This window comes from Oncorhynchus kisutch, linkage group LG20 (genome assembly GCF_002021735.2).
Source record: "Oncorhynchus kisutch isolate 150728-3 linkage group LG20, Okis_V2, whole genome shotgun sequence".
In the NCBI taxonomy this organism is placed as follows: domain Eukaryota; kingdom Metazoa; phylum Chordata; class Actinopteri; order Salmoniformes; family Salmonidae; genus Oncorhynchus; species Oncorhynchus kisutch.
The window spans coordinates 20,661,502-20,674,111 of NC_034193.2; the positions used below are offsets into that span (position 1 = coordinate 20,661,502).

The 12,610-nt window shown below is 41.6% G+C and overlaps 1 protein-coding gene across 2 annotated transcripts in view; it reads right to left on the reverse strand.

Moving 5' to 3' along the window:
* Nucleotides 1-12,610, reverse strand: part of mpp2b (MAGUK p55 scaffold protein 2b) — a 44,391-nt gene that overhangs the window by 14,121 nt on the left and 17,660 nt on the right. For both annotated transcript variants that reach the window (XM_020454583.2, XM_031799632.1), the window contains exon 3: nucleotides 1,862-1,962. In XM_020454583.2, the coding sequence (XP_020310172.1) occupies nucleotides 1,862-1,962 (101 nt within the window). The remainder of the gene's footprint in view (nucleotides 1-1,861; nucleotides 1,963-12,610) is intronic.

A 12,610-nucleotide genomic window follows, 5' to 3' on the forward strand; every position in this document is an offset into this window, starting at 1 on the left:
GGCTTTGTAAGCTACTTGATATGCACATTTGAATTATTATATGGCAGCATTGACAAAACAAACACGGAGAGGATTGTACTGTATGCACACACTCTTCCAAAATGGTTCTTCGATTGTCCCCATAGGATAATCCTTTTTGGTTCCAGGTAGAACCCCTTTGGTTTCCATGTACAGCCCTCTGTGGAAACGGTTCTACATTGGAACCGAACCAAAAGTGTTCTACCTTGAACCAAAAAGGGTTCTTCAAACGATGCTCCTATGCTATGGGGACAGCTGCGGAACCTTAGTGTAGCATACCAGGTCTGTGTCGTCTCGTTCAAAAGACATAGGCCACCTCAAGACGTGAGTGAGAGCGAGAGCAATTGCGCGCTTGTGATCTGATGCGCTATTTCAATGCTTCAATAGTTCTGATGACTCCAACATAAGGAGCCAAGCAGTAGCTGCCATGTTGATAATTGATCGTGATGCACTGTTGCTTTGTGAATGGATTTTGGCATAGCTACTCCATATACTCTATACCATGAAGAATAATACAATAGACCTGCTTGGAGGTCAATGGCAAGCAACAGTACACTCTGTTCAAAAAGCCTGTTTCAAGTCCTTGAACATAGGACAGTGTTCGTACAGCTTGCATCTGTGAATGAATCCTTTAGGAGCTTCCCATATATAGATAGACAAAAGGGACACACACACACAGATAATAAATCTCTCCCAGAAAATAAATAAATCAGCCTTGAGAGAAGCGGTGGAGAGCAGAGAGAGAGCGAGAGAGAGATGCAGCTGAATGCATTTGATGCAGTGCTCCCCAAAGAGCTCTAATCTCCTTCTCGCTTCCAGAAAACCCTGTCTGTCTGAATGCTCTGAATCGGAGAGAGAGAGAGAAAGACCACACAGCATTAGTGAGCCTGCGAGTCTGTTCTTTCTTTGAAAGCATGGCAAAGAACAGAGTATCCCCCAGGATTGTAAAATCTCAGAGCTTCTGACAGTTCCTAGGCCTCAACTGCATTAGAATAGATAGCGCAACAATCACGACTATATTGTAATTGTAATAATTACAATGTTAATGTCAATGTTGATTTGTTCATTTCCTTCTCAAGGTTCTAAACTTAAATTGAGGTTTTATTATTTTGTTTATCGATTGTGGACTTTTCATTCTAGTAGCTTTTGGAAAATTCTTTTTTTTTAAGGGCGCTGAATTTGGAATCATGCTCCTTTCTTTTCGGGAAAAGGTTTAAAATCGGGGATAAAAAAAAGACCGAACCCGGAGCTCAGTGGGGCGCTGCTCTCAATAGCCAGTCTGCTACTCCAAACTCCCTTTATCCCTCCCCTCCTCCTTCCCTCCAGCCTCAGTCTCTTCAAAAGTTGAAAACCTCAAAGTGTAAAACGAAGAACATGCATCCATTATATGTTGGAAAACTAGTAGCAGTCGTCATTAAAAAGAAAAGTCGATAAGGCAAGTTTTTGTTTTGGTATCTCTTCTCTCACAAGAAAGTAGCTTCTTTGTGCTTTTTGGTGAACTTTGTGCCTCATAAGGTTGTGACTTTGTGTCTCAGACAGAAAGTTGATAACGTCCTTGAATCAAAACACCCATGACAATGCAGGTGTCTTTTGTTCTTGGCTAAATGTTTTTCTACTTGTTAAATAGTCATTTCACAGACATTTGAGTCCAGTGCAGACAGTTTCTGACAAGAATAGACTGATAAGTTGACTAAACAAACGATTCATGAATTGCAATTCCATCTATGTAAAGCAAAGAATATGAAGACAACTAGAACTCAACAAGAAAGCTATAACCTCATACCGACAAGCCCAACAGATCCATAGACAAGTAGGTATACTGTAGGTAAAGGTATATTCTCACCACAGGGCTCTCCATGATGCCCTTCAGGAAGATGAGGTCCAGGTCATTGGCCATGGTGGAGCTGGTGCTGTCACTCAAAGTGTCTAGAACCTGCTGCATAGCTGGAGACAGACACAGGAGAGAAGAGGACAGTTAGGACTACAGGTTACTCACCGTTCCACTTCCCCCCCCCCCCCCCCCCCTGTGCAGTGAAAATCATTTGACAAAAATGAATATTTAAGTAAGCTCTTTGCAGCAACTTTTTTGAGTGCGGAGCTACTATATCGTTTGTATATCTATACTCGCTGGTTGTATACACATACTAACCCTTTGGGAGAGTGCAGTGGTTTTCATTTGATTAGTCACCATTGATCAGCTCGTAAGGAAAACAAACACATAAAGAGAGAGAGAGTGTGAGAGAATAGAGATGTTCACCGGAAGCATGAGCAAAAGAACCTAGAGAAAAAGTAGTCTAGAGGAAAGCAATACAGAGAGAGATGAAATGCCTCACATCCTTTCCAAAGCAATCTCACCACTGTCAGTGAATTCCCTGTCAATTTTCTTTCTGACAGTGGAGACAGCATCTCACCTCCCCTTCGTCTCTCTCTCTACCTCTTATCTCTCTGGGGTAGAGTCACAGGGGGGGGGGGGGGCAGCAGGAACTGTACGATCTGAGGAAGTCACATCAACAACCCTTCAAAGCAACTCCACTAGTATAACTAGGAAGGTTGGCAGTACAGTTTGTCCACTGATTTTATATAACAAAGGGGACACAGAGCAGTTGACGGACTGCCACTAACCGACTGACAGACTGATGGAGACAGTGGCATTTCTTCTCAGAACACTATCCTTCCCTCATTGTGTTGGATAGCTTATTGTTCATCTCACCGTCTCAACCTATCGCAATGCATCAAACTTGTAAATTGTCAGAGAAGTGCACTAGAGCATGGGTTCTCCAAGTCGTAATGCATATATATATATACTTTTATATTGCCGTGGACTACCCCTGCAGTACCTCCATGGACTAGGGGTCCAAGGCAGGGTAGCCTAGTGGTTAGAGCGTTGGACTAGTAACATGGAAGGTTGCAAGTTCAAACCCCCCAGCTGACAAGGTACAAATCTGTCGTTCTGCCCCTGAACAGGCAGTTAACCCACTGTTCCTAGGCCGTCATTGAAAATAAGAATTTGTTCTTAACTGACTTGCCTAGTTAAATAAAGGTCAAATAAAAGGCCATATCCCAAAATTGATATACTGTATGCACTACATTTTTTTTAAACTGAATATTACTAACAAAAACAGATGAAACATACATATCTGTGAAATAAGTTTAAAGGGTGTAATACAATAACACAATCATTCATCTACAATGTAGGTTCTTAACCAAGGGCAACATGGGCCTGGGAGGCTCACAGGGATATTGGTTTCCACTGCAGTACTCCAACAATTATAAAATGTTTAAACTCAATAGTTATTGTACTCCCAAACATAAAAGCACTGCAATTTAAACTTTAAAACTACAAAGTTTTCTCTGCCTCAAGGCAAAATATGTAGAATTGCAGGATATTAGCTTTAGAGCTGCAACAACAAAACATCTCTCTGCCCCATGACAAAATGTGCAAAATTACAGGAAATTAGCTTGAAAACCACAACATTTCCTCTCCGATGCCAAGAGACGGGCCTTATAAATGTTCTTCCCCAGGGCCTGAGACTTGGTTCGTCCTGCCATTCACTACCAAAGGCATATTGAAACTCCTTGTTTGCTATTTCTGGAATGTGATACAAAACAAGGCAGCAGTGCGCTTCAGGACAATGTGGACGCCTCCGTGCGGTCAGATAGGCTGTTTGGAGTATTTATCCAACTGGATAAACAATATATATACAATAATAATAATTATGCCCCCCCACTTCTAAAACCAAAGTAGCGCCCCTGACTCGAGTTGTGTTCTGATTATGAGGGGGTCCCTGATAAATTTGCTATCATAAAACGGGTCCCCGACCCCAAAAGGTTTGAGAACCCCTGCACTAGAGTTCCTTTTCCCCATGTCATCACTTGCTAACGAGGCATCATTCCCTAACGAGGGCGTGATATGTAACTCAGAGATGATCTGTGCAATTAGAGTGCAGTTCATCAATTTAATCAGCTCCATTAGGAGTGACTGTACGGCAAATTTGGAGACACAACGACCCTGCATCATTTACTGCCTCCCACTATAATATTGTTTTCTCATAACCATAGATCAAGGGTATGATTACCCTACCCTACCCTACCCTACCCTACCCTACCCTACCCTACCCTACCCTACCCTACCCTACCAGAGACCATTAAAAAAACCTATAAAACAGATCCAAACCATAAAGTCCAGTTTTCAGCTCATGTTTCACCTGATTTAGTTAACAAAAGTCGCATCTGGTCCAGGTAATTCCAGGTAATTCCAGGTAATTCATGAAATAGCACAAGTGTGGGGGTGGGCCTTCCTCATCTGTTCTCTATTGCTCCTCTATTGCTCCTCTAGCACAGGGGGAGGCTGGCGTTTTTTGATCCTAACATGGACGACAATACTGAATATCTAAGGTGGACAACAATATGCATGGTGAACAATAAGATTTGGAGGACAAGATGCATGATGATGTATGACGACCATAACATAACTTTCTTTTGAAACATATCCAAACGGAATTCTAAAAAAGAAGAAGAAAGCTGGACACTATGAAGTATGTAAAGGATGTTAAGTATGTAAAGGATGTTAAGTATGTAAAGGATGTTAAGTAGTCTCTTAACGAACCCATGTATTGATGTGAAAACAGATTTGTATTCATATGAATGAATCTATCATATTTGTTCAAATAAAAATAAAAAATATTTTTTAAATAAAATATTATTTTGAACAAAAAAGAAAGAGAACATGTGACCCTCTAATAGTGGCTGGGAGAAACTTCTACGAATTCCACTCCATAACACTATAGCTCTGGTGGCACAGACGGGTAAGTAGTTCTGTACTCACATCACCATAGAGACAGATCACAAACACAGCAAAGGCTATAAGGAACTCTGAGGTCAGGCATGCATTGCACATCAGACACAGCCTTGACTTGTGTCAAAATAAATGGAAGTCACATACTCTAGTCCACATGAGTATTTCCTATTTTAAGAGAAACACACTACGAATCTATGAGGAATCACACACAAACGAAACACACAAACGCTATGTTACCACAAAAATCTCTGATGGTCGTAATGATACTGTTCATTTTCAAGAGGATACTGACGAATGGTTTGTTTTGCGCTCCCTGTCATTTTTTACATCTGTCCTATCATTGCAGACCTCTCCCCAATAATAGAGACATTACTGTAGTTATACTCATCCTAGGCAACTTCTGCAGTTTCAACACATCCGCCCCCAGCTGTCAATAGCAAAACATAAAGATGCAGCCCTGGTCTTGGTTTGGCTTCCATCGGGACAGGAAGGAAGAACGGAAGGAAGAAATGCCTCCCTAAACAAATAATTAGATGTAGAGTGCAGTGGTAAAACCTTGTTATCCCTCCCCTCCTCCCCTTGTCCTCTCTTCTCCTCTTCCCCCTCTTCCCCTGGAGAAGAGGTTGCAGATCAAAATCTGGAGCGGTTGCAGAGAACAGATCAAAATGCCGACCAAGCTTTTTCAGGCCCTGCATAATTCTCTTTAATCACCAACACTCACCACAGTGTGCCACAGGGTTTGTTTACTTCAGTGTACAGGGCCCTTCTTTGCGTCTCTCTCTGTTTCATTTCTCTCTCTCTCCCTCTCTCCCTCTCTCTCTCTCTCTCTCTCTCTCTCTCTCTCTCTCTCTCTCTCTCTCTCTCTCTCTCTCTCTCTCTCTCTCTCTCTCTCTCTCTCTCTCTCTCTCTCTCTCTCTCTCTCTCTCTCTCTCTCTCTCTCTCTCTCTCTCTCTCTCTCTCTCTCTCTCTCTCTCTCTCTCTCTCTCTCTCTCTCTCTCTCTCTCTCTCTCTCTGTCTCTGTGGATTTATTGGCATGGGAAACATATGTTTACATTGCCAAAGCAAGTTAAATAGATAATAAAAAAAAGTGAAATAAACAATAGAAAATGTACAGTAAATATTACACTCACAAAAGTTCCAAAAGAAGAAAGACATTACAAATGTCATATTATGTTAATATACAGTGTTGTAATGATGTGCAAATAGTTAAAGTAATAAAAGGAGAAAAACATTAACATAAATATAGGTTGAATTTATACTTTGTACTCTCTGTTTCAGGCCAAATAGCATTCTAGTGTACTCTGTTTTTTAGTAAATTCTTTCCAATGTGTCAAGTAATTAACTTATTGTTTTCTCATGATTTGGTTGGGTCTAATTGTGTTGCTGTCCTGGGGCTCTGTGGGGTCTGTTTGTGTTTGTGAACAGAGCCCCAGGATCATCTTGCTTAGGGGGCTCTTCTCCAGGTTCATTTCCCTTTAGGTGATGGCTTTGCTATGGAGAGATTTACTGAGATTTACTGTCAGGGCCCAGGTCTGACATAATCTGTGCAGAAGATCTCCGTGATGCTCCTTGGTTGCAGAGAGAAGCATCAGATCTTCAGCAAACAGTAGATATTTAACTTCAGATTCTAGTAGGGTGAGGCCGGGTGCTGGAGACCGTTCTAGTGCCCTCGCCAATTTGTTGATATATAAGCTGCATCCCTGTCTCATCCCCGGCCCTGTGGAAAGAAATGCGTGTGTTTTTTTGCAAATTTTAACCGCACACTTGTTGTTTGTGTACATGGATTTTATAATGTCATATAGTTTTACCCCAACAAAACTTTCCATCAATTTCTATAGCAGGCCCTAATGCCAAATTGAGTGGAAACCTTTTTGGAAATCAACAAAGCATGAGAAGACTTTGCCCTTGTTTTGGTTTGTTTGTTTGTCAATTAAGGTCTGCAGGGTGAATATGTGGTCTGTCGTACGGTAATTTGCTAAAAAGACCATTTTACATTTGCTCAGTACATTGTTTTCGCTGAGGAAATGTACAAGTCTGCTGTTAATGATGAAGCAGTTCTCTCTTGACGCATATCCCACAGTAGTTATTGGGGTCAAATTTGTCTCCACTTTTGTGGATTGGGGTGATCAGTCCTTGGTTCCAAATATTGGGGAATTTGCCAGAGCTGAGGATGATGTTAAAGAGTTTAGCCAATTGGAATTTGTGGTATAATTTCATTTAAGATACCATCAACCCCACAGGCCTTTTGTGGGTTGGAGGGTTTGTATTTTGTCCTGTAGTTCATTCAATGTAATTGGAGAATCCATCGGAGAATCTAGTGAGTCTCCCTCCCTCCCTCCCTCCCCTCACATTTACTCCTGTTCTTATTCCCATCATTCCGACAATGCTGACATAATGTAGGCATCACAGTAGGCTCTTTACGTGGCTTGAATAAGATATAAAGGAGAGCTAAATAACAGAGGAGGGTAAATAAGTAGCCTAGCCATGCTTTTGGAATAGGTTTGCCATCTAGGCAGATTACGAGCGAAGTTGTGAAAGCGACAAGAGAATAATGGCCCTATTCAACAGCGGTTGGTTGCTGCTGCCATTGTTGTATTATTCAGAAGGATTATCACAAATCCAACATGGCCTCCTTCTTGTGTCGCAATGCCTTGCTGCTCTGTGTCAGTTGCCAGATTGGGTTGCCTCGCTCACTTTCCCCGACCTACACTACAATAAAAGAGTTGTAGAATTAAGAGTAAGAAGAGTACAGGTCAGAAGTTCACCAACATAGGTAGGTTTAGATGTCAGTATTAGTTCAGGTGATCCCTTTCCCATAGTGTATGCGGAATCTGTGTAATGCATTTCTATTGTGTTTCAAATTCAAATACAGTGTCATCTTTACTTATTAAATTAGTAGGGGAACGATTACTGTGAAATTCTCCCCTATGAACTGTGTCCAGCTACCATTGCCAGGATTGAATAGTTTCAACCACGCTAAAGAAGTACTCATCTATCTCTATCCCACAATGGATGTACACAGTAAAACCAGTAAAAACGCAAGCATTTATACAGTAATCAACTAATCAACTATCGTTGAATTACAGTTTGAAGACAGACTCAGCGATATGACATAGACGCAGAAATGAAACAGTATCGTGGGTCAATTTCCGCAACAACTAAGAGCGTTGAAGTGCGAGGCTCAACAACAGGTTTCCAGATGGAACCACGTGGAACCCTTTCCACAGAGGGTACTGAATAGAACCCAAAAGGGTTCTTCCTGGAATCAAAAAGGGTTATCCTGTAGGGACAGCCAAAGAGCCCTTTTTTACAAGAGCAGGGGCACAACTTTCACTGGGGACGGGCTCCCCACATTCTGAAATTGCATTTTTGCCCCCCCCCCCCCAATTGTATCATTGGAATGTAATACAAAACGAGGCAACGGTGTGCTTTTGGACTATACGAACGCCTCTGAGTGTTGGGTAGGCTGTTTGGAGTGTTCCCCCCCCCCCCTTCCAAAACCAAAGTTGCACCCCTGTATAAGCGTGTAGAGCAGTCAGCAAGATTACCACATTCCACTGGCTTTATTAACAGCCTAAGATGGCAGACAGACAAAGGATTTGGTCACTAGCCCATCACAAAAGATAAAACTACATCAAAGAATGCTCCCTTCTTGTCCATATTCACCCAAAACAGCAGCATGAGGCCACAGGTGACCAGCCATTGATTGCTAAGCTTCAGTTGATGTCATGGGGAAGCCGCTAAGGTACCACAACGAAAACAATACAATCGGTTGTAATACCGGTTGTAATAACCTCTGTTTTGCTTTAGGGGAAAAGGTAGACATCTTTAAACTAGAAAAAAATAACAGGGAGAAAGGACTACCTTGAGTTACACAAACACTCATGCATTCTCATGCTATGCAGTTTAGCATTCCCATGGTAACAACAGCTGCAATTAAAGCACCAATGTTGCACATGAAAGTTCTTATTGTTTGTGTTTCAGCACCCTCTGCGGGGATTATTCTCAACCAGATGCATACGGTTTTCAGGGGAAATGGAAAGAGAGCCTGTGACGCAACTTACACTTTTGGACGTTACCAAGGCGACCCTCCATCTTAACTCCTCCTCCACATTTACTGGACTGGTTGAACAGTGCAGAAGAGAACCTCCGCAGAGAGTTTTTCCCTCTCGTCAGGACCCGAAAGAAAGAAATGCCGTTTTTACGCCTGCTACGTTAGGTTAGTGCTTCGGGAACACAGTGGGGAACATTAACCTCAGCAATAGAGGAGGCAACCGGTTGCTATGGCGCACTACGGCTCCAGTGAGGGAGGCAGGGGGTGTGGGTGTTTTTGTTGTGTAGTGAATCCACATAGGGAATACACTGGTCTGAGATCTGTCTGTCATTGTCGTGCCACACATACAGTACCAGTCAAAAGGTTGAACATACCTACTCATTCAAGGGTTTTTCTTTATTTTACTATTTTCTACATTGTAGGATAATAGTGAAGACATCAAAGCTATGAAATAACACATATGGAATCATGTAGTAACCCAAAAAATTGTTAAACAAATCTAAATATATTTTATATTTCAGATTCTTCAAAGTAGCCACCATTTGCCTAATTGACAGCTTTGCACACTCTTGGCATTCTCTCAACCAGCTTCATGAGGTAGTCACCTGGAATGCATTTAAAATGTTAAAAATTACTTTGGGGAATTTTGTTCCTTCTTAATGTGTTTGAGCAAATCAGTTGTGTTGTGACAAGGTAGGGCTGGTATACAGAAGTTAGCCCTTTTTGGTAAAAGACCAAGTCCATATTATGGCAAGAACAGCTCAAATAAGCAAAGAGAAATTACAATTAATCATTATTTTAAGACATGAAGGTCAGTCCTATGATGAAACAGGCTCTCATGAGGACCGCCACAGGAAAGGAAGACCAACAGTTACCTCTACTGCAGAGGATACGTTTATTAGAGTTATCAGCTTCAGAAATTACAGCCCAAATAAATGCTTCACAGAGTTCAAGTAACAGACACATCTCATTATCAACTGTTCAGAGGAGACTGCGTGAATCAGGCCTTCATGGTCAAATTGCTGCAAAGAAACAACTACTAAAGGACACCACTAAGAAGAAGAGACTTGCTTGGGCCAAGAAACAAGCAATGGACATTAGACCGGTGGAAATCTGTCCTTTGGTCCAAATTTAATATTTTGGTTCCAACCGGCGTGTCTTTGTGAGACGCAGAGTAGGTGAACAGATGATCTCTGCATGTGTGGTTCCCTCCGTGAAGCATGGAGGAGGAGGTGTGAGGGTGCTTTGCTGGTGACACTGTCAGTGATTTATTTATAATTAAAGGCACACTTAACAATGACTCAACACACCTCCAGGCTGTGTAAGGGCTATTTGACCAAGAAGGAGAGTGATGTGGTGCTGCATCAGATTACCTGTCCTCCACAATCACCAGACCTCAACCCAATTTGAGATGGTTTGAGATGAGTTGGACCGCAGAGTGAAGGAAAAGCAGCCAACAAGTGCTCAGCATATGTGGGAACTGTTGAAAAAGCATTCCAGGTGAAGCTGGTATGCCAAGAGTGTACAAAGCTGTCATCAAGGCAAAGGGTGGCTACTTTGAAGAATCTCAAATATTCAATATTATTTTTGGTTACTACATGATTCCAAACGTGTTATTTCATAGTTTTAATGTCTTCACTATTATTCTATAACGTAGAAAATAGTAAAAATAAAGATAAATTCTTGAATGAGTAGGTGTGTCCAAACTTTTGACTGGTACTGTATGTCAGAGGGGTTAGCTAAAGTACATACAGATATGGGGTCAGGTGATATGGCGATTGGGTCACAGAGGAGCAGACACTGGTTTTAGCAGATAGACAGTCATTTCCAAGTGCATGCACACACACACACATACAAATACACACGCCTCTATGGAGCGCCTGACAATAACAACAGGATGTACTGTGGATATTGGTTTTGTAGAGGTTTGAAGGATGTAGGAAATGCAGACTAATGATGTCTAGAGACAAAGCGTTTGAAGACAGCCAAAATGTCGGATTTGAATTTGCTAAAGGACTACTCGGTAATTTACACTGGCATGTCTCGAGGGTTTTAACAGGTAGTGTTTCAGTAAGCTATTTGGGTAGTTTCCCTGAAATCCTCTTTCGACATTGCTCCCTCTGAATGAATCAATGAGGTGTTTGATATGACTAAGTAATTGCTGTTCAATTTTTGGAAGTGAGTGCACTGCTGTGGAGCGATTTATAAATCAAATATGTTCCACGCTGACGATGACCGACAAAATCGCCTAGATCACCTATCAGGAGTAAGCCTTTGAAAACTTTACATTTGACAGAGATATGAAACTGTACTATGATAATATCCCCTGCTTTCTTACAGTTGTGTAATTAAACTAAGGCCTCAGGTAAAGATGAGTGTCGGTGGACAATATTCAGTAGACGTCTTGGAGTGGAGCTTATTCCTGAGTGGTCTGTCACTGTTCAACAACTTATGATGGAACACACCCTTTTAATCAATAGCTTGTCCTCCCTGCTGAAAACAACAGCATAGACCAGCATAGTTCCAGTTTAGATGGTTTAGGGCCAGCGGTGTCACACTCAATTTCCCCACGGGCCGAATTCACAATTCACAGAGGGCTGGAGGGCAACATTAAACATTTATTATATTTCCTTGCCGTAAAACAATGCTCAAAATTGTCCTCTAACTATCACTTTTTCCATTTTTGATGGTCCCTGACTGTCTAGCTCTCGTTTCCATGACTGTTAGCAAGCTGGACAGAGTGACGAGACTAAATGTAGGTTCATTATAATTTCTACACAGTTTCGATTTGGTTTAAGTCATTTCTACGTCAATTGAGATCTAGGCTACATCAAAAAGAATCCAAAATGCCATCCAACACAAGGTATTGCATTATAAATTGAGCCAGCCTAGAGTGTGAAAGAGTTCTAGCATGTAGATCTCAGAGTTGAAGTCAACATTCACACAGTGACACAGTAAGTTTACTGCTAAGACAATTGATTTGGACTGATGTTTGCGTAAAGAACGTGTGCATGCAGTGTGTGTGTGTGTGTGTGTATCTGCGTACATTTGTGTGTTCATGTGTGCATGCATGTGCCTGTGTCTAATGTACTTATGTATATATCTAATGTACCCCACTGTACAATATACAGTGGGGCAAAAAAGTATTTAGTCAGCCACCAATTGTGCAAGTTCTCCCACTTAAAAAGATGAGAGAGGCCTGTCATTTTCATCATAGGTACACTTCAACTATGACAGACAAAACGAGAAAAAAAATCCAGAAAATCACATTGTAGGATTTTTTATGAATTTATTTGCAAATTATGGTGGAAAATAAGTATTTGGTCAATAACAAAAGTTTATCTCAATACTTTGTTATATACCCTTTGTTGGCAATGACAGAGGTCAAATGTTTTCTGTAAGTCTTCACAGGGTTTTCACACACTGTTGCTGGTATTTTGGCCCATTCCTCCTTGCAGATCTCCTCTAGAGCAGTGACGTTTTGGGGCTGTTGCTGGGCAACACAGACTTTCAACTCCCTCCAAAGATGTTCTATGGGGTTGAGATCTGGAGACTGGCTAGGCCACTCCAGGAGACGAGTTGAGTTTTTACCAAAAAGTTATATTTTGGTTTCATCTGACCATATGACATTCACCGAATCTTCTTCTGGATCATCCAAATGCTCTCTAGCAAACTTCAGACGGGCCTGGACATGTACTGGCTTAAGCAGGGGGACACGTCTGGCACTGCAGGATTTGAGT